The sequence below is a fragment of the Poecilia latipinna genome, unplaced genomic scaffold (assembly GCF_001443285.1).
Source record: "Poecilia latipinna isolate Pla-1442-1.1 unplaced genomic scaffold, P_latipinna-1.0 Scaffold121, whole genome shotgun sequence".
Classification (NCBI taxonomy): Eukaryota; Metazoa; Chordata; class Actinopteri; order Cyprinodontiformes; family Poeciliidae; genus Poecilia; species Poecilia latipinna.
This window is the reverse complement of record NW_015112737.1, coordinates 419,351-446,312: the sequence shown is the minus strand read 5'-3', so window position 1 is coordinate 446,312 and position 26,962 is coordinate 419,351. Positions and strand designations below refer to the sequence as shown.

The window sequence follows — 26,962 nt, the reverse complement described above, 5'->3', positions numbered from 1 at the left end:
CTCGTTCCACCAATGGAACTAATGATTTTTCATCAATATGAAAGAATTATTGGCTTAAAACAAGCTCATATATCTTGCTGAAAATTTACTTGATTTTCTTATTTTAAGTGTACTAAGATATTTGCATTAGAAACTAAATAAAAACACTTAGTAATATTTTGTGTTTTTGCAGTGCAGTCAGACATTAGATCTGTAGCTGCCAAACCATCACCCTTCCTCTCCCAGTGCTCCCAGTTGTAACTAAAACAACCAATCAGAGCCAGGAGGAGGGGCTTAGCGCTGTCAATCACGCCCATGCATTAACAACTCTCCTGTTGTAAATGCTCAGGCTAGTTAGCATAGCCATCAATGAATGCAGATAAACGTTTTTTCTGTAACCGTAAGTTGTTTCTCCACCATTAGCATGTTTAGCAGTGTGTTCACAAGGGTGATTGACAGCGCTAAGACCTGCTCTCTGGCTCTGATTGGTTGTTTCTGGTCGGAGTGGCTCTTTTCTTCAGACAGCAACAGGGAGAAAGTGGAGGAGATCGATCTTTACAGACCATGTGTTCAGTTTCTAGAGCAAATGTCTCAGAAATATGACAAAACTAACTTACAAGTAACTTTTCAGTAAGAAGTAGAAGCTTGTTTTAAGTAAATAATTCTTAAAACTGATAAAAAAAAGAATAAGATCCACTGGCAGATTATTTCTCTTTTAACAGGACATTTTCCCATGTTATCAGTGAAATGATATAGTAATTTCTTTTATCAATTTAAGGAATTATTGGCTTAAAACATCTTACATCTTGCTGAAAAGTTACTTGTGTTAATTTTGTCTTATTTCCAGTGTGCTGCGATAACTGCATTAAAAACTAGACAAAAATCCCTTATATGATTTTATGTTTTTGCAGTGTAAATCCATCATAATTGATAATATATAATGCTTTACTGTCTAGATGCTGTTGAGCAGTTAAAACTGTGTCTCTATTTTATTTTATTCCATTTGAGCAAATGAGTTTCCCAAACAGACCGCGCTAGTTTAGTCTTCCTCTAAAATCCCCACCATGACCTTTAACCTGCTGACCGAATGTTGAACACCTAACTCTTCCCAGACGGACGGTAACATTTGCTGCCCCAGGAGTAAAACAGGGGTGTACTTTCTTTCCAGCCTGCATGTTCAGGGTACAGATGACTTTAAATAGTCAGATCTCCAATTTTAGGAGAAATGAGATATTTCATGGCTTCATCAAAATCTAGGCTGAATTTTCAGTCAACATCCATCAGCTTCTTCCTAAATGAGCTTTAATTTCTTATTTTTTCCCTGATTAATATCTCATTTCCACATTTTTCAAGCAGCAGAGATCTCATTTTTGATTGAATCTGTTATATGTGGGACATTATGCATTATATATAGTACATTAAGACTGACACTGATAATACATTTTGACATGCCTGCCTTGCTGAAGCGGCACAAACTGCTGATAACGTGGATTTACAAGGTGTATCAGGGCGCCCGCGTTAAATGAAAAGTTAAATTATGAACCAATCTATTTCTGATTTTAACAACATCCTCCAACGACACATTATTTTAAGTGTTCCTGTAAAAAAAGCCATTACGCATATAAAACACCTCAAATTATTGTAATATCCCGATGAAAGGGAAAAGTTCATCTCGCTCAGCCGCGGCCGGTCTTAAAACCCAGACAGTAAATTGACATCAAGTGTCGAACGTGTAAAAGTCAAAGAGTCAAATCTGCGCCATAAGCCCTGCGAATATACTGGCTAGCATGGAGGGGGGGCATGAAAAACTACTCACAGCAGATCACATTACCTGGCTTTTTCACTGAAATAAGCACTGTAATTTATCCTGACCTTTTTAGATTACTATGAATGTGCTGTCTGTGTAATTTTAACTGAAGCTCTCAGCAGCTTTCGCCGGTCTGGAATCGGTGGCGGTGAAACCCGAGGCGGCGGCCCGCCGATGGGACACAGCGTCGCTACGATGCCAAACAAATACTGAGAGACATCGGCTCGCATCAAGGAGAAGAACTTTATTCACCTTCAGACGGATGCCTAATAACAGGAGCAGGAGCCTATTTTAGCTGTGACAAGTGTTGCAGGATTAGAATTTCATTCCTAATGAGTTCTCTGGTAACGCTTTAATTCACTACCTATGTGATATCAATTCCATTATAATCTCATTAAGCTATTGCACACCGAGGTGATTTCGAATGAATGTGAGACAGCCAACCGTACGCTCCCCTCTAATTGAGCAATACTTTTTATTCATTATTATTGCCCATTATTAAATTAATGAACTTAATGGACTTATTTTCCAAATTGCAAAGACCCCTGGCAACATGTTTTTTAATTCCATTAGCAGACGCGACGCGAGGAAGAGGAGGAAAAGTGGAGAACGAGAGATGCATAGGTGTGTGGGCAATTAACCCACTGCTGAGACAGATCAGCAGAGGCGCGGGAGTCCGTCCATCCTGTCCTGAGCGTCTGGACCGGAGCGTTCACCTTCACACGCCTCATTGTTAGGGAACACACTCTGTGAAATAAGATCTTTTTCAGCAACCGGAGGCCGCCACGCAAAATTGCCCAGAAGATGAAAGCAGCAGATCTGCATAACTGAACGGCTGATCAATACTTCTCAAACTAAAATGGCAAGTCTTGATAAGGTTATTGAATTTTCTTTTTAATTAAAAAGCAAACTACTTGGCTCTCTGTCAAATCCTGCAGGGCGGCTCATGCTGATGAGGAGAGGAGAGGAGAAGGCCGTCCATGTTTATATGTTCATCACTGAGCAGAAAACACAGCCGACGACCGTCTGCACATCATCAATCAGATGAAATTTATCTGCAGCGTCTTGTGTCTCGGGATTAAGCCGTCACAGAAACCCCTCACATCCCAAACGATGACATTCATGTAGATATTAATCCTTATTACGCGTCATTCATCAACTCATCAGATGTAATTTTTCACTCACAGCAGGAATTAATTCTGATGTTTCCCTGAACATCACTGATCCAGGAAGCATTATGAACATAAATGCTGCATCTGTTCAAACATCAGTGGAGAGAAAACCGCGCTCCCCAGAGAGGCTGCCGTTACATTCAACCGTCAACCTGCTGGATAAACTCGTTCTGGTCCGCCCGGCCAGCGAAAGCCACAGCGCCGCGTGTCAGGCCGCACTAACGGGCTTTTAGAGCAGGTTAGAGCGCCGCACAGAAGCCAGCGCACAGAGCGGCGGGGCAGAACGGTGTCGCCACAGCTGACCGTCCTCACAGCGCCTGAAGGACCCGGGTAAACAAACAGCAGAGGGCCGGCGCTCTGTGGGGCCCCACCGCTACAGACAACGTCAGCTTCCATTTCCACACCAAGGAAAACAGCCTTTGATGAAGAGAGACTGGAATTATTCCAACAGCTCTGCAAAAACACAGCGTCCAGTGTAAATATCTTTTTAATTTACTTCTAGCTTTGAACTTGGGCAAAAGTTTTTAAATTGGGTTGGTTTGGATGCCGAAAAAAATAAAATTTCTTCATTTTTTAAAGAGAACTTACAAACAAAAGCACCAAATCCTACCAAGTATTTTTCCAGTGCAGATATGTCAGTACACCTCGGCTCTTTTAGGACACCAGCCACATAAAAAACTAATCTATGCCATCAAACTGCACATAAAAACTGTTTAATCATGTTTATTTTCAAATTTACTGACATGTATTGACACTCATGAAAAAAAAACCCAGTGCAGATAAAATAGTAAAATATTATTTCAGTCTTTTTTAAAACTGAAATTTATAATAAAGACAATAAATGAAAATTCTTCTTTTGAAATTTTTCATGATTAATAATAAACAGTGCAATAAATGCCCACCCATAGCTAACATGACTTAACAGTTTCTATCTTCGAACATTTGAAATAAGATAAACTAAAACAGAAGTAACTTTTCAACACGATGCCGGAGCTCGTTGTAAGTCCCTGCAAACGGTTCCAGATTCAGCTCTTTCTTCCTTCATGGTTTCTCTTTCAGTCGATCCGAGTCATTCTGTCAAAAATCATCAGGACAAAAACGACCCGAAAGCTTTCAGAACGTTTTGTTCTGTTTTGGATTTTTAACCTACAATCAACTATCAGGTTGCAGTTCTGATTTTTACAAAAGTGTAAATCAAACTACACAGTCTGGTTTATTTTGCAAGTTTGTCAGGAAGTTTGATTTCAACAACTCAGAAATAAAAATTAATATGAATTCCTCTTTAATATGGAGAAGAAGAAGAACTAAGATCTGAATGATTAGTTAATATTAACTGTATTGTATTAAAATCATTAAAAATATGCCTTCCATTTAAATTTGTGACTGTAGGACATGGAATGATGTCACTTCCTGTTCCTAATTAGATCCCGCCCACACAGGCATAATAATAATTTGTCTGTGAAATTATCTAACATTAAATAACATTATCAGCAAGATTATTTCTTATCAAAGTTCATATTGTTATTATGACATATAAAAACACCTTTAAGTTTAAATCAGATTTTTTTTTATTTCACTGGTGCCATGTGCTTATAGCATTTATGCTAGCAAGTGGAGTTTCTAACAAAATCATACAACAATTAAGCAGTAATTTTAAAAGTTAATAATTAAATTGTAAAATTAAATCTCAAAGTAACTACTGGCTAAATACTGTGCTCAATAGAACCTATATTTTTACTTTAAATAGGCCACTCTCAGCTGCTGAGATGCTAAACCAGAGAGAGGAGAGGAGAAATTCAGCAGAGAAAGATGGAGACGCAACGAGGGGCTGGAAGAGTCAGGCTGGTGACAGAGCAACTAACAGTCAGAGAGGAAGAGAGAGAGCAAAGACACTGCAGAAAAGTAGACCCACCACAAATTTCACAAAGTCAAGCCAGGATTCAAAAATATGGAGTCAGGTTAGCAGAGACAGTGGAGCATGTTGCATCATAAAGCTGAGGGCGCGATGGCCCAGGGAGAGCATGTTTTGTTTGCTGAGAGGTTTTCTACTGCATCAGTAATTTAAAACTTTTCAAGGACACTTTTTTCCGATGACTCTAACTTCTTATGGTTAGTTGGGTTAGCAAATCTTTCTTTCTAAAACAATGCTGGTGTTCAATAAGCTTTAATAAATGCCTGCTTCTGCGCATACAGTTCTGTGAATACTGAATTTTTTTTTATTTTTTAGATGAATAGATCTCAGTTTGAAGTATTGCAGTAGTAGGACAGTTTCTGTAAAGAAATAACAATTAAGTTGTTATTTTTCCACATTGTCTGTCGTCCTTAACAGAGTTGAGGAATCAAACTGGAGCGAATTTATTTTCCTGAAAAACATTTTTTTTTAAAAATGAAGCTAAAGTTTGATAATTACTGATCTATCAAAGTTTAACATCTTTTCAGTAAAATACCTTAAAGATTATATAGGAAATTAAAAGTTTGTCTTCATATTTTGAAATGCAAAATATAGTTTGACTTATAGAATCACCCGCAGGAGATGAACCTCCGGTTAGAACAAGATCTGAGTTTTATTTGAAGCTGGTCACAAACTTCTGCTCAACTTCAGGCAGAGAGAATCCCTCTGGAAGCTCAGCAGACCTCAGAGTACCTCCAGTTTATTCCAGCAAAAACACAACAAAACAAGTTGAGGCCTTTAGTACTAATTATACAGATAAAGTCAGATAATCTGAATAAACTTTTACATTTGAGTGTTGAAAACTATTTATCCTCAAATTGGAGTCATTGGATATCTACAAATATTCAAAGTGTACAAAAAACACAAAAGTAATTTCCTGTCTAGTTTCTATGGAAACAAATAGATTATTTCACTTTATGAGAGAAATAATCTGCAAATGGAACAAGTACTTTTTCATTAATATTGAGGAATTATTTACTTATTTGTTATCTAAATTAACTAGAAATGAGCCAAAAAGTCTTTGGTAAGATTTTGTGTTTTTGCAGTTTACCTTGAAAATTCAGGAATAAAAATGCTAAAATATTCTGTGAATATTTTTTCTCTGCCTGATGGGGTTTGTACATAAGGTTGAGTTTGATTTAGGATACCAAGTTGTACAAAAAGTCAGCACAGGATGTTGAGATTTCCAGTTTGAGGAGAAAACGTGAGCCAATCAAAAAGCTGGTTGCGTTGGGCCTCTCAGGCCACCGTCCTGTTATCGTCTCACCTCCACTCATTGCTGCATACCGATATATTTTTGGAATAAAATGACAACCTTGTCACATTACGCCGCATTTTCACTCAGAATTATTCATCAGCCGGAGTTCAGTCGTCTTTATGGGCCGGCCGTTTGAATATTTCTGTTTCTAGTCGCGGCTTAAACAGGAGCTTTGACCAGGTCTCCCAGGCGTGGAAACAGACACCGGTAGCTACAAATATACTGTACAGCAGCAGGTTATATAATGATCATGAAAAGTGCATGAGAACCAGCCCGTCTCTCCCCCACAAACAAACAGGGAGCATCTCGCTGACAGCAGGATGCACACAGCCTCTCGCCGCGGCTGCAGCTGACACGGCGAGAGGCCGAGCCTGACATGAGGTGAGATGAAGTGGCGTTTCTCATCATCTGCCCGGCCTGCCGCTGTCTGACCCGGAGGATGGAGGTAGGCCCGGGGCATGGCCTCCGGACCCGGGCAGGGACAGCGACAGGAGCCTCCGCTGAGACTTATAAAGTCCCGGCTACAATTTAGTGGGAAGGCTCAAATTGTGGTGTCCAGTGGCCACAGCCGGCCCGGCTGTCAGCGCCACTCCTATTTGCTTCACTCCTTTTGACACTGCCTCTCGATTAGGGTCATAAATTCCATGAAATCGGTCAATAACCTATAACACTAATGTCACTCTCCTGCCATTAATTTTACAGCCAGAGTGCCACACTGTTTCTTAACCCCCTTTTACGTGACAGCGAGGTTTATACCGGCCGCGATTGATTGAGAAGAGTATATAACAAGCTCTGAATGGAGCCTTCGCACCCGTAAAAAATAAACACATATATGAAAACAGGCGAGAGGAAGCCGATTGTTTGGGGGGGAAAACTTTGGTTTGAGCTGCAGCTGTAGATCATTTTAATGATAAACATACACGTTTATCTGCAATAAAACAACCAGGCATGCTTAACATTTTCACCTGACTGCCATTTTGCAATACAGGATTACTGTTTAATATTTCCATAATGTCAGATTTACGCTCATTTTGTTCCCTGGTGGTTACATTTATTCCTTTAGGTTTGTGTTTTGCTGCTTCAAGGAAGCAGAACTTTCTCAGTTCTGCTCAGGAAGGAAAACATTTTTTAAACCTTTATTACAGAATCTCAATGCAAAAACACAAAATCTTAGTTTTTTTCTAATATTTTTGGTTTAGTTTTTAGTGAAAGTATCTTAGTAAAGATATATTACCATGTTTTGAGTAATTATTTCTACAAATTAGATAAAGAAGTACTTGTTAAATTAGAAAATGATTTAACTTTTAAGAAGACGTTATAAGTGAAATAATCTGCCAGTGGTGAAACTTTTACCTTTTATTCATTGATATAAAGGAATTATTTACTTAAAATAAACTCCTATTTCTTGCTGAAAATATGCTTCTAAGTTCATTTTGTCCTTTTTCAACTGCATTTGCACTAGAAACTAGAAAAAGTGCTTGATAAGATTTTGATTTTGCAGCGTCAATGAAATTTGTTTTGGAGCAAAACAATAAAAATTATGACTGTAAGATTATTTTAGTTATAAAGGAGTAAAAATTATCTATTTCCTGCGTATATATTCTCATTTATTAAATTCAGAATTTAATTCTGTTTCCTCAACATTTTATTTGCCCATAAAATCTCTAAAAGCAGTTAAAGCTAAAGCTGCACTGATAAAATGCCACGGTGTGTAAAAACGGCAGCATCAGCGAATCAAACGCACCCTGTGTGTCGGCATTACACCCACCAGACTCCGCCCGCCTTCAGAAAGCCTCCGAATGGAACAACACTTATTTTATTTAGGTTTCATGAAAGATTGGGGCGCTGGTTTTCAATCTAATTTGTCCTCACGCAGCTCCTGCTAATGTATGCTAATGTGTGCAAATGTAAATGCTTGTATGTGGATCGGAGTTCTGTAGGAGCACAGCTGTACAGAGAGGCACAGCCGGGGCTCCAACGAGGTTTTCATTAAGCCAATAGAGGACAAGTTTCGTAGCAAAGATGAGTAAAGCAACTAAAACCTTCCACCAACAGTTTCTCCTTCCACATTCAGTTAGAAAACTGGGTTTTAAAATGGTGGAAGCCACATAAATGACATTTGTTGCAGTGAAAGGGAGGCCTTTTTTCTTATCATGCATGGCAGGTTGCCAGTGGATATGTTGCTGCCTTCTCAAAGGGACCTCTCCTCCAATCTTTTCCGTATGTGAGAGTTGACACTTCGGGGCATATCTATGGCACTAGCGTGTTAGCGATGCACACGCCTTCTGCTGCAACGCGGCCGACGAGGATGAAGGACTGCCATGAGAGACTTCTGCAGCTACTGGCGCAACAGGCCGAGTTCAGGAAAGTAAAGCAATGAAGGCTGGAACAGATAATTGCCAGGCGTGTGACGCTCCACTACGAAGGAGAGGGAACTTCTGAAACTGAATCAGCGCTGAGACGCCCTTTCTTCCCTTAGATCAGCTGGATGGGGACATTTTTAGGCCATGACGTCTAAATTGCTCAGAAAACAGTTTTTTGTGTTCCTTGCAGACTGAATGACACGTGCTGTGATCCCATCGTCTCACTGCGAATGTGCAAATGATGCTGTTGCGTATTTTTAGGTTTGAAATTTGGGGCAGAAACGTTTGAACTTTTGCTCCAGTTTCCTCGGCTCTTCCTTTTGTTGGAGAAGCCGTGCTCTTAATATTTAATTTTCTGAGTCATTAGGATGTAAAACGTCTGCTTTGCTTTAGTTTAAACCATGATTCTGCATAATCAAACATCTCGCTGCATGCCACTCGTTCATGCAGGATTGTTCACTCAGTCGGAGGAAAACAGAGCGCTTTCACCTCGCGTTCTGGCAACCCTCCATCCTTCCCCTCCTCTGGCTGCATCGCTTTGCTGCTTAAACGACGAGGCAACAGTTAATCAGGAAATTTTATTTTCGCCTCCTCTGGACTGCTCCGAGTTGAATTGACATGGAGCCTCAACAGCGGCGAGGCAAAATGGCCGCTCGTAGTAACAGCTCACAAGCCCCTGGACAACCTGAGGCATGGCCATCCAATCCCACATCATTAAGGCTAGAGTCCTTTATTGTGTTGGAGGCATTAAATGGTGCGCTGGCTATAGCCCTGAAGTCACACTCCACTAGGAGAAAACAGCAGAAAAATAACGGCACAGCTGGATAATGACTTTTCCCTGGGAGGCTGACCATGTGTACAAAAGTGCTAATGATAGCAGGTGCAATAAGCGAGCGCAAGGCTTTTACTGCGGCCGGATTTATTTTCCTCTGCTAAACTCACCAGTGATTTCCCCCGTGTAGGTGTCTTTCTGTAGTTTAAGAACACCGACCACCTCCCGCCGCCCCCCGTCCCTCCCTCCTCTCTTCTATCTAATCTCTTTATCAGCTGTGCAGCTAATATCAAAGAGGACTGTGGTGTGAAAATCCTGCAAGTAAGACCTGCTGTCAGAGTCCTAATCACAATTAGCTGGGCTGTAGACCCATTAGCCCCAAGGGGAAGAGACCAAAAGCTGACAGAATTATTGCTGAAGCTACTGATTGCAAATGATCCCGCAGAGAACAAAGGGCGAGGCCCCGCTTCCCAAATCATGAATGGAAATAAACCTCTGCTACCCTCGTGGTCCCTATGAAAGCATTTTCAATGAACTCAGCATTGCACTTGAAAAATATACAATTTCACAACCCAATGAAGTTGCAAGAATCTCCTTGGTATTAGCGGTTAAGGAGATAACAGGTTTCCTGGATGTAGCGACTCCGCTGCTGCTTCCTCGGCTCGCCTGACGCAACAAAGGCATGTGCACCCTTCCACGTTATAAAACATTCAGCTGGAAGTTAATGACTGATTGCAACAGCCGTTATTCAAGCTCAGAAGAAAAGGAGAGAAACCACTGGCAGACAAAACAACGCCACATGACACCCCCAGAGTGAATCACCTGCAGTGTCAGCCGTTCAAAGGAGCGCCTCGCATTTGATGTTAAGCCCCCGAACGATTCGGGCCGTCGGAGGTCTGGCCGGCAGATAGAAACGTCTGAAGTTATTACAGCAGTCAGGTAAAGTGTGTGGCGACGTGGTCCTGTAATGGGGGTGGAGAGCCGGCCAGCAGCAGCTAATGAAGGCGTCTCGGGGAGTACTAAAGAGTCTACGTGACACTACTCCTGATTCGCCCGTCTGAGGACACAAATCAATTAATACATTAACAAACCATCGCAAGCACTTCATCTTGCAATATGAAACCGGCGGCCCTGCCGTCCAGAATGGCTGATCAGCTCTGTTCGTTATGAATTCCTGCAAACCTCCACACGGCTCGATGCTGCACATATATGGAGCGTGAAATAAAAGCACACATGAAATCTTCCAGCTCGTCTTGTGAAATACTGTAATGCACCACGCATGACCCAATCACAGCAGCCGGCGCCCTCACCGGTGGCCACAGATAAACCATTTCCACACGTCTGTTATAGTCTTCGCCGATAAATAAAAGCGTTGCATTAATGCAGGCAAAACACATCATGAGAGCAGCCCGCGGCACACTCCACTGCGTTGGTTGGGGAAGTCTAACGTAAAGCATTGCCATGCCATATATATCCAGTCTCCCCATTACCACCATCTCTACTCGACAGCAAGGGCCCTGCACTGCTAAATTATTCATCACACTGAGGGGAGGACAGAAGCATGCATGGTTTCTCCACTCCATGCCTCTTCCCTTTTTCTCTCTGTCTCTAATTCAAAGGAACAGCCGGCTGGAGAGAATGATATACAGGCCATCTCTCCATCACTGTGTGGCCATCGCAGGAAACGTCGCCTCCACTTCCTCCAATTACGGCGGTGCAGTGGAGGCAGGAGTTTTCAGGCTGAGCTGAGCCACAGGCCAGACGGTCGCCGCCTCGCCCGCCGTGCATATGTGGAGGGTGGCACCCAGGGGTCCCATGCATAACCCGGGACGTCTTTGTATACACATTCATCTATATCAGTGGGCAACAGGGAAATGTAAGCCAAAGGTAATTGCCCTGGATAAGAACATCTGCTTGGTGAATAAATATTCTAATGAGGGGAGCTTGCAGGTTCCCCAGACTGATGCACGGCTGACAGGCCTCCGGAGGGACCGCAGGTAATGCTCACCACCTGCAGTTCAAACGAGAGGCAGGCGCAACTTCCTCATGGAGCTAAACGCTGGCCGACTAACACACACACACACACACACACACACACACACACTCCAGCACACTCCAACACAGCGGATACCAGATGTGGAACAGCAGATCACTCGCTGATCCCTTCTCTCAAAAGTGATCTTTAAACAGGGAAACATCTCAAATTACACACGAAGCCGCGGGAGAGGACGACCACCTGACTCTCCATCGCGGCGTACCGGCTCTGCTGGCGGCGTTTGGCACTACCTCTGCTATACGGTACATTTTGTTCCTTTTGGACCTTCTGCCAGGCTGCTGGGAGGTTCCTGGCTCAAGGAGGAGCTTGTTGGGGTCAACAAGAAGCTGAAGGATATCAGCTCCAACCTGACCTACAACTGAGTCAGACCTGCAGTGCAAACACTCAGACTTTTGCCTGAAAACTCACTTTAACTCACCTATAACTTGTTTTATTTTAGAAATAAATTCATCTTCTCGTGTCTTGACAATGAATCTGCAAAAACTAAACAGATTTGGAAACTGAACTGGAACAAAGCAGCATTTATGGAACTTTTTAGCAGTGAATTATCATCTGTCTTAGAACAGCTTTTATGTCCCAGAACAGTTTTGTGGTTGAAAATTAAATAAAATAATCTGATATGTTAGGAAACACTGATCAAAACGCTTGCATACATTTGTCTTTTCTTCCAGTTTGTGAATAAATATGCAGACAGGAAGCTCAGTGTGACCTCTATAATTTCATTTTTATGGTTTTTTGTCAGTTCTTTAATCGTTTTGAATAACTGGTCTTGATAATGGAGTCATATTTTTACTGTTTGGAGCGTCTGGTGGAGGTTATTTAGTCCATCGTTTGCCAACACAGAAAGAAACACCTCTCCTCATCTGTTTTCCCAACTACAACAGCAACAACTACAAGTTTCTAGTTGCAAAGTGTACAGGAAGACTTCTCTCCAAAGAAACATTTACCGTGTTTCACCAAAGCCTGTGATGGAAAAAGTTACAAGAAAGCAGGAAGCAAGTGAACAAAGTAAGAGTTTTATTTAGCGTGACGCTAATGGAGCCACAGTGAAACATATGCAGAGAGTCGCAGATGCTTCTCCTCTAATGCGATGAGAATAAAGCCACTACAGCGAATGAGGCCCGATGCTCCACTGATGAAGCTGCAGGGCTGTAAACTGTCAGCATCGCTGCTTCGCTCCACTCAGCCCACATCTGTGTGGTCATCACTCTGAGTAGCTGGAGGGGGAATTTGTCATGGAACCGGAGGTGGAGAAAGGTGAGTTACATCCCGGCAGCACACCTTCAAAGAGGCCAGGAGACAGTGATGAGCTGCTCTCAACAAGCATCGACACCCAGGAGAGGCTGAGGGACGAGAATCAAAGAGGCCTCAGCCGGAGCGAGGCCTCGCAGGAGCCACACCACGCGTGGGATTATTTTCCTTTAGTTAGGACACCAGCTGGAAGTCATACTCCTTCCCATCACTCCCACAACTTTGCAGATGCTTCAAATCTGTAACTTTGGCCTCAAAGCAGCCTGTCTACCCAGAAATGTGAGCTTCAGATCGATGCCCACTGCATGCATGGCACACTTTACTTATTCATCCTTTGTTTTTCGCTTCAACTACAAGAAAATGTTTTAGGTATAAAGTCATTTATAATGGATTCTTCCAGGTGAAATAACCCCCATCCCAAAAAAAAGATGTTCTCTCCCCAGAAATCTGAACTCACGATCAATACCTACACACACACACACACACACACACACACACACACACACACACACACACACACACTCAGCTTCTGCAAGAGACACATCTATAACTGCATTTCAGCTCAGACTGTTTACAGTGGAAATGCTGTAAATATTCATTTACTTTTTGTTTCTGTGGAGGTGCGAAGTTAGCAAACCAGCGGAGGATTAAAATGATCTGCAGCGAGCGAAGCAGCGAAGGTCTGGGCGGGTGTTGTTGTGGTGAGGAAACAAACCACCGAGGAGACAGAACCAGTCTGACTAATCACACATGATCTCAAAGGGAATTAATCAGCAGCTCTGGTTAACAATCCCTAATCAACCTGCATTTTGACGGCGGTTCAGACGTATGGGAAGCGAAAACAGCAGCATGTGAGACCCAGATCATGAAACGTCCCCAGAAGACGCCGAGCAGCCGGACGAACTCAGAAACCAAGCCGGGTCGCTCTGCCATCACTGGAAGCTGAGGAACAACCCTGGTCAAGGTGTTGGAGCTGCTAACATCTCCGCTCCAACATCCTCCCCCTGAATAAAAGTGACACATAAACACAGGCCTCCATGGCGTCTCGCTGCAGCACCCGGCATCAATAAAACACAGGGAAGTGAAAAGCCATCAGCGCGTTGGGAGGCGCAGCATCGCACACACCAAGCAGCTTGTTGGAGAACAACATCAACCTACAGGGAGCTCCGGTACTCACCCAAAAGTACATCATCATGTTTGAAGCGGGACAGGTGTGGGCAGGCGAGGGCAGGAGAGTGGGACCGAGCACCGGGACCAGTCCAGCCAGCGTGGGAGTCACGAGGGGTCCGAGTGTTTGGACAGAGCTCTACTGGTCCTTGTTCCACGGAGGCAGCTCTCCTCAACTCTTCAACGAAGCTTGACTTGAGGCTTACCCCCTTCTTCTTCTTCTTGCTCTTCAGTTAATTTTTTAAAGCTCCCTTTCTTCCTCCTCTTCCTCCTCTTCTGAGCCAACACGAGAAAGAAGGAGAAAGCAGACGGGAGAAAGGAAAGAGAGCTGGGGAGGTGTTGTAACCTCTTTTTTCTTTTGACACTCTTCCACTCCACTTGCCTCTCCACACCACTCACTTCGAGACTCTCCCTCCCTCCCTCTCTCTCTCTCTCTGTGTGTCTCTCTCTCCCCCTCTGCCGTCTCTTATTGGTGAATGTGAAATCAGTCGGTACGGCGCCGAGGCTCAACTAGAGCAGCAGGAGCAGCAGCCTGCGCTTGACAGCTGCCTCCAGCGTTCCTCCACCGGAGCCGTGTTGCTCTGCATAGAGGAGTGCGCCGCACAATCCGGGATCCTGCAGACGGTACTGTAAAATTCAGCGTCCCGAGGAGGGAGGGGGGGGGCGAGGGACGGAGAGAAAGAGGTGTGGTGGGGGGGGGGGGGAGGGCAGGAAGCTGATGGTGGAAATCTCTGCAGGGCAGGGGGGAGGGCAGGGGTGATGGTGGAGGACTAACAGATCTTTCTTCTTCTTGCCGTCTGTGACTGAGACGAGTTATACTGAAGTTGTGGCAGTTTTAGTTCATTGAAGAGAAGAATAAAAGCAAAAATAAAAGATGGAGTTGGGGGAGAAGTGGCTCCGCCGTCAGGGAGGCGCAGCCTATTTTCCACTTGTTTTCTTCCTCCTCCGTCTGGGTTAGTGACCAGCAGCGTTTCTGGTTGAAAAAAGAAAAAAAAACCTTCTTCCAGGTGATGTGTTGTGGCAGATCAGAGTCCAGATGAAGTTGGTGTGAAACACCTCCGTGTGCCAAGCTATATTACATTACATGCTTTAGTGTGTTTTCCATCTGGCGGCTATAAAGGAGGGACGGGTGGTGGTGTCGGAGGGAGGCTTGGCTATCTCCTAGACAGCACTGTAACAATGAGCCTGCCTCAGCAATTTTCAAAACATATCATCAATACACGACTGGGAGCTCACGCTTTTAAATATTAACCCTGTGGCGACCGAGGCCAGGCTGCGGAGAGCCCAGAGTGGTTTTGCGGCATCCTCTGGCGCAGGATCATCCAATAAAAGGCGTCCTGGGGGGATGAGCTAATTTGCCGTAGGATCTTAAAGAACATTTGCCAGCTATAGAGAACGTCGCCGTAATGAACTGAGCAGATACACGCAGGTTATGTTACCCATCAGTAATTGCCACATAAGGAGGCAGAGCTGGATTTGCAGCTGGCTTTGAGCGAACCGATACACAAGGGGCCTCCTCCATACAGCGTTACTGTCATCTTGAATTTATCACCCGTTTTATTTCTCCTGCTTTCCCCAGAAAAGCCCGACCCAACGGTGAGACGTGGAGTGGAAGGTGTGAGATGTGCAACGGGTAATTTTGCAGGAATCGAAACAATAGTTGACGTCAAAGGCAGATTTTCAGAAGATCTGGTCTTGCTTTGCACAAACACAAGTCCTGCATTTCCAACATGTCCGCCGTGGATTTACATTAGCAATCTCAGAGAGGATAACCTCCACACTCCTCCATCAATCTGTGATGGCAAATAAAAATGAAATGCACTTCTCAGGCAACTCAGATTAAAGATCACGCTTTTATCAAATACTGAAGTCTATTTCAAGTCCTGCTCATAAATAACTGAGGGGGGGAGAGACCGAGGGAACGAAGGAAGGTGGAGGGCAGACAGGCAGGGTGGTGAGGGTGTAGACAGAGAGCATCGTGGTCTGCTGCAGAGGGCGGCTGAGGTTAGAGGCAGAAAGGTAGAAAATAAGAGTCAGGCAACATTTACGCCTGAATAATCCCGACGTCCTTTACTTACAGATGAAAACGCCATCTGGGGTGAGGATGGAGATAATCGGGGTGAAGATGTGATCTTCCTTACTTCCTGTCGCCCCTCTGAGTTGCACTTTTCCCGCGCTCGGCACTACTTACCAGGGATGCACGCGGCTTTCCCAGGCATTTAGATTTCCCACCAGCGTCTAGACACTCCCAGGAGGTTCTGCCATCCATTATAAAGATGGAGCTTTCAAAGAGAAGAGGAAGCGAAGGCCTCACACAGAGTGCGTTCTGCCTAAAATGTCCGTCTACGTCCGATCTTCACTGACTCCATATCTGCTCTCTGAATATTTCATGGCCATCTCACCTCTGCTCTGCAGCACAACGCTACGTACAGAACAACTTGTGCCAAACTCAACCCAGATCCCATCATTAGAGAAACTCCAGAGGAGACAACCGGCGGCTCTTCTTCCCTGCGGAGCGCCGGCCTTTTTGTCCTCATCCATCAAACCGTGGGCCGCGCTCGGCCAGGTCTCAGCTGGTGGGAAGCCGAAACTCGGAGAGAGATGTGGCTCCATCCTGAGCCTCCCAGGTTGGTTTTTCCTCTAATCACACACTTCACTTTATGGAGTGACCCGCTTTACAACCCGGTGAAAAGGATCTGAAGCTCTGCTCGTTTTATCTCTTTATGTGTCTTCATCAGCTCCACAGGTGGGTATCGACGTTTCTATCCCACATACATCACATCAGGACGGTTTCACAGAGGGAAACAAAAACCCTCTTTCACCTCTTTGTTTCTTCCCCCTTTCAACTCCCAGAAACATTTGAACCGTCCGGTCAGATCCACACAACAAATCATCCACGAATATGTTCACAAAATAAAACATTTTACATCTTCTCTAACATTAAAGTATTTCACATGACTTTTTTATCGCTCTGTGGAAAATGTTGACATTTTTAAATGGTTTTGTGTGTTGTCATGGTTACGGGTTTCACCTTCAGGCGCTCCTCAACCGCCATGTTTCTGTTCTTAAGCTTCAAACCTTCAGGTTAGGGTTGCAGTTAATCATTTCATCACAACTTGAATTTATCCTGTTTACGGCTTTGGAGCTTTAAGGATCCAGAATGGTGGTTTCCATCATCCTGCATCATTTATATGTCTCAAAAATCACAAATCACTCATCATCCTAATGTCCTAACGTCCAAAATGAGACATTTTCCTACTAATACAACTTATTTGTGCAAAGAACACAATGCGTTTTACAGAGGAATGCAGGAAGTGGACACTGTGTGGTGACTATAGTCGCATTAATTTTCCATAATGTTCTGCAGCAGTGAGCTGCATGAATCAGCTCTAGCTGGCTCTTGGGCTAAACTCTGAAATATTTAATTTGCTTAAAAATTTCACTTCTATTCTTCTATATTTCTGCTTTTAATGTACTTTCTTTTAGCTGCAGGATCTGCGGATCTACTCATGCAGAATGAGAGTAAAGATGAAGATATTTTTCCCCTGGAGGTTTTACAAACACTCATCAGCAGAAGGGATGCCTTTTTTCTTACATTCAATTATAAATCACAAACTTCTTGTTTGTCCACTTTAAACTGGTTGGTTTTCTGCCATTGGTTTGTTTTTTCCATATCTATTCATATAGAGTCAATATAGATCAATATTAGCCTGAATTCTCCATTTGAAACCAGTTTGAAACTTTAGTTGGAGACTGGAGTGACGGCGTCACGCCTGGCAGTGGATACTGGCCTCGACTCCACCAACACTTCCAGTTACTATGACCACGCAGCTCAAGCTTCGTCTTATTTCACCGTTAAACGTTCCTCCAGAAGACACCGAGATAAAACTGGATTCACTGTGAAATGTGACACTAAATATCCAAACCAATTCCATTCCGCCTCAGGGATCAGGACTGGATCAGACAGCAAAAGTAATTGTAGATGCATCTAAACTAACTTAATGGTGGATAAAACATTGAGCATCTGGGACAGAGCTGAAGTCAGTTCTACTAATATTAAAGGAACGGTACTTTAAAGTCAGTTTAATGCAGGAAACAAACCAAATCAAATAAACTCCACTAAGTAAAATCATCAGATAATCCAGAAAGCAGTTGCTAGGAAGTGAGATTTTTCTGCAGCCTGATAAGCAGCTACTGCTCTGATGGCTGCAAACTGAGTTCCTTAGAGAAAATGAAAACGGTCAGAGGAGCAAATGTCTGCAAAAAACTCTGAAATTTAAGTAGTACAAAGTAAATACATGGATATTTTCTGATGAAAATCTTTCTCGATATTTAAAGACATACATTCCTAATAATTACAACTAAGAGTCAGAAATGAACTTGGAAATAACTCAAAGTTTACTGGTGTCATAAAGTTAGACGTTTATGATGAAAACGTCATCAAGCCTCGCGGTGATAAACGTATGCGAGGCGCATCTGGAGATTTTCCAAAGCTTAAGTGGTGGAACCGGCTCCGTCCTGCACCAGAACATCTCCGGGTCCAGACTCTCCATGAACTGGATCCAGGACAAAGGATGGGAGGTCGAAGCTGCAACATGGCTGCATGAGTCTGGACCTGGAATGTTCTGGTGCAGAAAAAACCCGGATTGTTCCTAAATTAATCACTTAAACGTAGGAAACTTCTGGCTTTTTCTGTCGCAGTGTCTGATTTTAAGATCTTATTATATTTCTGAGGTTTTTATGATAAGTTTAAGGATTTTATTTCACAGTTTTGTAACTGTATAATGTCAGGAAATAAGTTTGGTTTAATTTTAGAAATGTATGAATGAAGCACCACAATGAAATTCACAAAGCAACTTCAAATGTGATAAGAAGATTCAACTAAAAAAAGATTCAATGAAAAAACAAATAAATAAAATTCACTTAATAAATATCAAACACAGCATAAAATGCCTCTAATCATAAGAAAACATCTCTGGTAAATTTACAACTTTTCTTCTTAAGAAAGAAGCATAAACTCCAAATTTCCAATAAACTAAATGTGAAAACTTATCTGATGAGTCAATTAAACATAAAAATAGTAATAAACATTATTTTATCCATTTATCAGAAAAGCTTTGTGGAAATTTGCCCGCATCCTGATATTAACGAAGCAGAAGGACCAGAAACAGCCACAGTTCTTTGTGCATCAACAGAAATTTGTCTCAGCTGAGTTTCATTTGGGCTTTTATCGTTTTTTAAAACCGCTTTAAATTAGTGATGTGTTCAACTTTCTGCAAACTCTAAACCAGCAGCGACCAAATGTTTTGCCATCAGGGCCAAAGTCGTTAAGCTGACAGCACACAAAAACTGAAACATTTTTTATAACATTTTTAAGGCAAACTTTAGTGCTGTTTTTATTTTATCTGCTCAATAATAATTTAAACCATTTCCATTTATAAAAAGAACAAAACAGTTATATATTTGTATCTGCAAATCACTGTAGATAAAAACATAAAAAAGTTTTTTTTGACAGCTTATACATTTTCTGGGTTGATTCTTTTCTTATTTCAGAAGAAAGATTTGCTTTTAAGAATAAGTAGGTCAATGTTTGTGGTTTTAAATACTCCAGAATTAAGATGAATGCAAAAATCCATCTTTTTTTCTTTAAAGAAGATATTTGTGTCCATCTACATCAGCCAATAACTAAGAAACATGACGTTACCTAATCCTACGTCTGCAGCTTTCTGACACACTCTGTACATTTAGCCTTGAAAACGGTGATGTTTCGCTTCCGTCCCTGGAAGGTATCATTAAGCATCATTTGTAGGCATACATTACACTTCACGCAGCAAATCGTCCATCTGCTAATCCTGGAACGCTCTGTCTGGGAGACAATAAATTCATTGTATGCCGCTGCACATCAACAATCCCTCTGATGTAATGCCTCCGTGTAGACATCCAAAAAGTACATTAAACATAGCTGTGTGCTCAGACTGTATGTAGTGTTATTAATGCAGTGTTTTCATCTTGGCATTGAGCAGTCAGAACTGGCCTAAGGGTGAGAACTGGCGGGTTGTGCAGTAATTAGGGGCTGTGTGTTGGGGATGTGAAGGCTCACAGCGCGTCGTGCTGATCCCACCGCTGGGGCCGGTCCGGCCCGGCGCTATCAGCCCGGCGCTATCAGCCCGGCGCTATCAGCCCGGCGCTATCAGCCCGGCGCGGCGCAGCGCAGCCCGGCGCGGCGCAGCCCGGCGCTATCAGCCCGACGCTATCAGCCCGGCGCGGCGCAGCGCAGCCCGGCGCGGCGCTATCAGCCCGGCGCTATCAGCCCGGCGCGGCGCAGCCCGGCGTGGCGCTATCAGCCCGACGCCATCAGCCCGGCGCTATCAGCCCGGCGCGGCGCTATCAGCCCGACGCCATCAGCCCGGCGCTATCAGCCCGGCGCGGCGCAGCCCTGCGCTATCAGCCCACACCTTTCTGTCGCAGCAAGAAAAGGTTTCTCTGAAAGCAGCCATGACAGATATAAACTGCAAAAACATTAAATCTTACCAAGTACCTTTGAGTAGTTTCTAGTTCAAATATCTTAATACATTTGAAGTAAGACAAAACTAACTTTTCAGCAAGAAACAGCAGCTTGTTTAAAGTCAATAATTCCTTAATATTGATGAAAGATGTCTTGTTCTGTTACCAGACATTTTATCTGCCAATGGTATAAGTAGTTTTTTAACAATTTTAAGGGATTACTGACTCAAAACAAGATCCTACTGCTCACTTTAAAGTTAGTTTTGTCTTACTTCAGAAAATTGCATTAAAAACTAAACTAAAGATACCTGGTAAGAGTTTGTGTTTTTGCAGTGCAGCTGTCCTGAGTTCATTAAGATGTCTTGGGTAAGACGAGTTTCCCCAGAAAAGTGCAACAAAAAATGATTAGCTTGTAATATTTCTCTCCTGAGTTGAACTTAATTCTTGTACCTTGTTTGTGTTAGATGCTAATTATGCTTATTTCTGTCTTGCACACTCATGTTTGCTCTGAATCCCTGCTGCTCTGCAGCCATTACTGCTGAACCTCTAATAAACACAAAATTTGGCTTCTGGAGACTAAAAATCAGGCTTCCAGCATCACAATCCTTTTTTTATTTGATTTCTCTCGATTATTTCACAGGGACCATCTGAGGGACTGATTTAGGTATAAAAATCTCTTCCCTGTGTTGCAGCTCAACTGGTTTATGACTCCAAGGGCAGGGAGTGATTTTATGCTAAATGCATAATTCATGGAAAAAGTTTAGAGACACACCAGCAATTTAGCACTGAATTCCAATAAAGTTGGGTGGCTTGCAAGGGACAGATTAATGAGGGATAGTTAAACTCAAAAGAATGAGAAATCCTGACTTCCAGTCATTACTATGGGCAAAGCTCATAAACACTGAATCCTACATTTCCCATAATGCACCAGAGCAGTGCTCGTCTTTTAGATGTTTCAGAATCATGTCACCAGGCAAAATGTCGTTTTCTGCATTAATATCTGATTGTTTTCACTGTTCTTGATCTACTTAAAGCAGGGAAATATTTTTTTGCATTATTTTAAATTTATTTCCTTATGTTTGAAAATTTGTTTATTTCTCTGCAGCAGAAAGTAAATTTATTTCTACCTTCATAAATTCATTTGAAAACAAAATTCGTCCAGTTTATCTACATATTGTTTTCTCATATTAGAACTGAAGCTAAAACTGATTTGTAAAGAATTTTAAAAGAGTTATAATAACAGCTTGTGGTGTGTTTTACATCCCAGTGCCACTTATTTAACGTTTTATCATCTTCTGCTGCAGCTTAATGAGTCTTGAGTGAACACTTACAGCACCAGGTGTTCCTCTGGAGGTGGATAACTATAATGACCTTTTATTGGCTGAAGGGTCAAAGGTCACGGTGAAGCCAAACAGAGAGTTCGGTCTTTAAAGTAAAACACAAACTATTCTAGACGCATCAAGACGCTGATAACTGATTAAATTTTGTGTTTCTTTACAACCAGTTATGAACATTAACTAGTTAATCTTTGGCTTAATTTTAAGCTGATTTAGATAAAATGAAGTTTTCTCTCAAACTCTCACATTGTGTTTTCACCAGAGCCGCACGGATCGATTTAAAGTGTTGATAATACCGATTCAAAGTGGGCATTGGTATTAAATTGATATTAATGTGGTAAAATTTAGTTTTAGAGAAGCTTCTTAAATCTATCTCAAAAAATATTTTGTTTTGATTTTGATTTTATTCAGAAAAAATGCATTAAGATTTGTTTTGTTTTTCTCTGTTTTCTCATTTTAATATGTAATCTGTCGGTACCTGCAAATTTTGTCCAAATTCTACATAAGGTTGTAACAAAAGTAATTAAAACAAAAACAGAAAAACCCTAACAGACGAATTGGCTGAACTCAGACTCAGAACTTTACTTGGTATCTAATTAAAACACACGGCTAAAATAACCGTTTTAATTTACATGTTTTACACAAATATCTGTAAAAGTTATTTCTACCTGGCCGGTTCTGTTGGGCTGTTTGATGAGTCTTTATTGTTGAAATAAAATATTATTTTTAAAACCTGGAGGTTTGTCAGGATTTCATCAAACGCCCAGGAGCTTCAGGCCAAAAATCCAGATTTAGGGAATATTCTTATTATTTGATATGATGTGAAAATAAATTAAAGGAGGTTTAGTTAGGCGACACGTTCGTTATGGATTTGATGGAAGTTGTGTCTAAACACCAATTTAATATTTTTTTAAAACAGTAGGTAGCAGGAAGAGACTTGAAGTGATAAACCTTCATTTCATTTAGTTACATTTTGCTTATTTTTTATCTGAACTTTGGCGTTAATAAAGTATATTTGAATTTTGAAGATACAAGAGAACTTGTACAACAACATTTATGACAAAACAACAAAGATGGTTTCATGGAGGTCAGAGCGCCTGCTCCTCTGGTTTACACTAAATCTTCATATTTCCATCATTTCGCTGCTCAGACGTCTGCAGTCATGATGAGAAGGTTATTTTTATTTGGAAACGTTGCCCTGCCAGCTAAACCCCACTGGAATCCAGACAGCCTCTCGCATCTCAGTTTGACATTAATTGATAATCAAACAAGCCTTCACATCAGACATTTATGAGATCAGCTGAATTATCTATTTAATGTAACCCAATTATATGCAACCCTCGTGCACCAATCAACACTAATTCCTGACTCATAAATGACAGCTACAGCGACAGATTGAATCAATAACAAACATTGATAAAAAAACGTGCAACCCGCTTGGAAAGAGGGTAATTAACGGGAAGAGAAAGGGCCGTGCTGAATTTAGTTTTCTTTGGGAAAATTGCTGAGATTCCTGCTTCTGCATTGCAGCAGCAGCGACAAACGTTGGGTTAACAATCAGAGTTAAGACATCTGTCATTAATTGTTAACGCCAGCTTCAACTGCTCTAGTTCTTCATTAAAACCATGTAATTATTTGACCAAACATCCTGAATTATTTATTCAACCCTTTTCTCTGCTACTGGAGGAAAACCAAATTGTTTTAGAGGTAATCTTCTTTAAACGGAGCGCTTTTTGGAGCTAAATGCTAAAATCAGGTGAGTAAATCCACAGCAGAGGTCCTGCTGCGACGTCCTGTGTGCAGGAGCTAACGTTCAACAACACATGTCAGCAGAACAACCTTCAGAAACAGCCCATTACAGGCTTCTGGGAATCCCACACCTGATGTCTGCTGGATTCAGCTCGACTGCGTGAAACTCTTCTGACAAAACGAAGGTAAGTGTGCACAGAGGGGCCCAGCTGCTCTTACCAGTCTCGTAAAGAGGGGCACTCCCAAATGCCAGAGGTGATCGTTCAGCAGTCCGCTGTACACCACGTTCCCGAAGACGGCAATGCTTCCTGACTTACACAACGTGTTTCCTGCAGGGACACAGAAACACAGGCACGCGTCATTGAAACGGACAAGCAGCAGCAAGGGGCAACCGCATGCAGCAGGCAAACAGTCGGCAAGGAGAGGAGGAAAAAAACCAGAGGCAAATTAAATCAAAGGAAATCAGTGTGCAGGAAGCGAAATAATGGAGAAGGCAACATCGATTGTTATAAACATTGATTTTAGTTGTTTATTGACCTTATATATAACGACAAATACACATAGATAGCTCCTCTGAAATCAATAAAAGTAGCACTGAGACAGACTGAATTACAGTATCAACACAGACGCATCATGACAAATACCATCACATTAAAGCGCTTCCTCCTTCTTTCTATAACTTTTCTTTCTCAGTTTGGCTCCGCCCTCCTCTGAGTGGAAACACTTCAACGCAGAGACCAGGGTGAACTTTACAGAGGCAGACCGAGTCTGTCAGTGAGAACAGGAACCAGCTGATAAATCTTTCAGTCTGATAAACCTTGAAACTTCCTGGTTTTATAGCGCAGGTTGATTCTGGACTTGGAATCAAGATTTATCAGAAAAAAAGGGGGAAATATTTTCAGAGTTGTGCATGGTTGAGTTAATATTTATTGGAAAGTTGAACCTGAGGTACCCGAACTCGGCACGGCTCGATGCAGCAACATTAAATGATGTTCTGTTTAGATGTGAACCGCTGGAAAACTTTTCAAAAGAAATGAGTTGCAATATGTGGAAGAACAAGGAGAGCGTTCAGAGCTGGAGTCACTGTGACACGTCAGCTTCTGTTTGCACCATAAAATAAAACAGACTTTTCATTTAGCAAAAGATTGAAAAGAAAACCGTTAATATGCAACCAATCAATTTATTTTACTCCAACGTTTTGCACGGATTTATCACCAGTACTCCAAGATAAATAAGCGTGATACAAAAATCTGCTCCCGACTCAAACAACAATTAATTATTTTGCTCCCCTGACAACAGTTCCCATTAAGATTTACCATGTGTAACAGATTCAGGGTCAGCTTGTGATCCCAGATTTAAATGTGATGATTACAGAGAAAATAAGAGCCTCAGTGTTTGCACCTTGCAGCAGGTGTGCATTAATACACACCAGGAAACACAAAGGAGTTTGATTTATGGTGTAATGTGAAAACAAAGCAGATTTATCTGAACCGAGGATGTCCAAACTGTGGGTCCAGGGACAATTTGTGGCCCTCTGGATGGTTTTGTTCGGCCAGATCAGCAGATTTTCTCCTCAGGCTCTTTTGAAGACAAATAAAATCTTAATATTTTTCTTTTAGGTATGAGACAGAAAGTATGTTTCTGTTTTCACTGATAACATTTTCCTAAAAACAACAAGCAGAGCCCTAATTTGTTGCCAAATGTAAAAAAAAATCACAAAAAGAAAATGAGGACGATCCAAAAACCTTTGGAAAATATTTATTTGTCATTTAATATGATAATTGTGCAAAAACCTGTTTATAGTTTGGATTAACAATGACTTCCAGACTCCTTTGCTGCAAAAATGATCACCTTGCTTAATTAATACATTTAGAATATCAAAACAAAGAAAAACAACAAATGTCTTAAAAAAACATTGTTTTCAGTTTTAATAATAAAATAAAAAAATGTGGCCCTGGTGGTGAAAAGTTTGGACAACACTGATCTAACTGGACACTGCAGTGAATAATATGTATATATAAGAAATATTTAAATTATGTAATAAAACAAGAAGATCATTTAAACTTTCAGACTTCATTGTTAAAATAAAAAAACGCTTTTCATTCAGTATCATTAGTTGTTTTCTAGTGTTTGCATGTAGATATGTTACTCTCTTTCCTTCTTCATTTTTAATTGTTTTCTTAAGTTAAAGTTTGAGGCAGAAATTACATCCAGCTTTAGTTCAATTTGTAGAAGTATCAATTTAAGTGTGAAACTTCTCTCTTTAACGAAAAGCTTTAAATTTTCTGTAATTGGTTTAATTGTGGATAAATCTCCAGCCTTCAGAGACACAAATGTCTGCATGGGAGAAACAACGCCTCTTCATCAACACTGACGGAGCTCAGAGTAATTAAATGTGGGCTGATGACAATTATTAATGTGCTTATTTGCTCAAGTAATGTTGGGTTTTTTTAAGTGGAACTTTTGAAATGCAGTGTAGATTTTCCTATAATTTACTCAACATTTCTAATATTTTTCATGTAAAACAGCAGAAATGTTTGATGTAGTTCTTGAGCCATGATGTCGGATCGTATCAGACGGTTTCAGCCTCAGCACGTCTGCTTAGGTTAAAACAAACTGCAGGAGGCAATAAGCTCAGCTTCGTCCCGCTGCTTTAACTTCACATCAACTTTGCATTAAAGATCAGCGGTTTTATTATTTTGTCTTGGAGGAGGCAGATAAAATGCCTTGGTAAGAGAAAAGTTTTGCGGGTTGCTGCAGCGTTACTTCAGGATGTTCCTGCCCTCATAACCAGCAGGTTGAGGGTTTGGCTCCCCCAGCGCTGTGTGCAGGTTCCCACCGTCCCTCCAGCATGGTGGGGGTCATCGGTGGGGTCAGCGCCCACTGGGACGGCCTGCAGGGCTGTGGGAGAGGCTGGCTGTAAGATGACAGTGCATTCAGATTTTACCTGCAGCAGCTGCTGTGTGGTGAGAACTGCCACAGAAAGCTGCAGGTTTTATTTTTTCACAATAATCAGAAAAAGGGGAGGAGAGGAGAAATGGGGGGACTTATTAATTTAATTAGTTATCCTTTGCTCTGGTACGTACTTTTATTTATTTACTTTTCTGTTTCTCTTTTACCCAAAATATCTGTGACCCTTGTTCAACTGAGGAATATTAGAAAATAGGAAAATAATAATGCAAATAAAAAAAATTAAATGCAAAATACATACAAGTTAAATATTTTCATTGTTCTTCTTGTGACAACATTTGATCATGTTCTGTCTTTTGTCTTTGTTCTCCATCTTATTGTGTTTTTATTTGTTCGTTCTCTTACCCGGTTATTTTGCACTAATTTGTTGGTCTGTAATGTTTGTTATATGTGAACTAATTAGTGAATAAAACAAACAAAAAAGTGTTTAAGTTTGTATTTATTTATCACTTGTCCTTAAACATATTTCTGTTTGTTGTTTTTTTTAATTGTTGGCCAAACTGTTTTAGTTTAGTCAATACTGTCAGGTTTTTAGCATTATTTTACATTTTACACTTGTCAATCAATCAAATTCAGTCAAATCAAATTTTATTTGTACAACACATTTACACAACATATATATATGT

The 26,962-nt window shown here is 41.6% G+C and overlaps 1 protein-coding gene across 8 annotated transcripts in view; it reads right to left on the bottom strand.

The window, feature by feature from the left end:
* The window catches only part of LOC106944974 (RNA binding protein fox-1 homolog 1-like), a 515,796-nt gene that overhangs the window by 80,657 nt on the left and 408,177 nt on the right, over positions 1-26,962 (bottom strand). For all 8 annotated transcript variants that reach the window (XM_015028333.1, XM_015028336.1, XM_015028332.1 and 5 more), the window contains one exon: positions 23,586-23,695. In XM_015028333.1, coding sequence (XP_014883819.1) covers positions 23,586-23,695 — 110 coding nt within the window. The remainder of the gene's footprint in view (positions 1-23,585; positions 23,696-26,962) is intronic.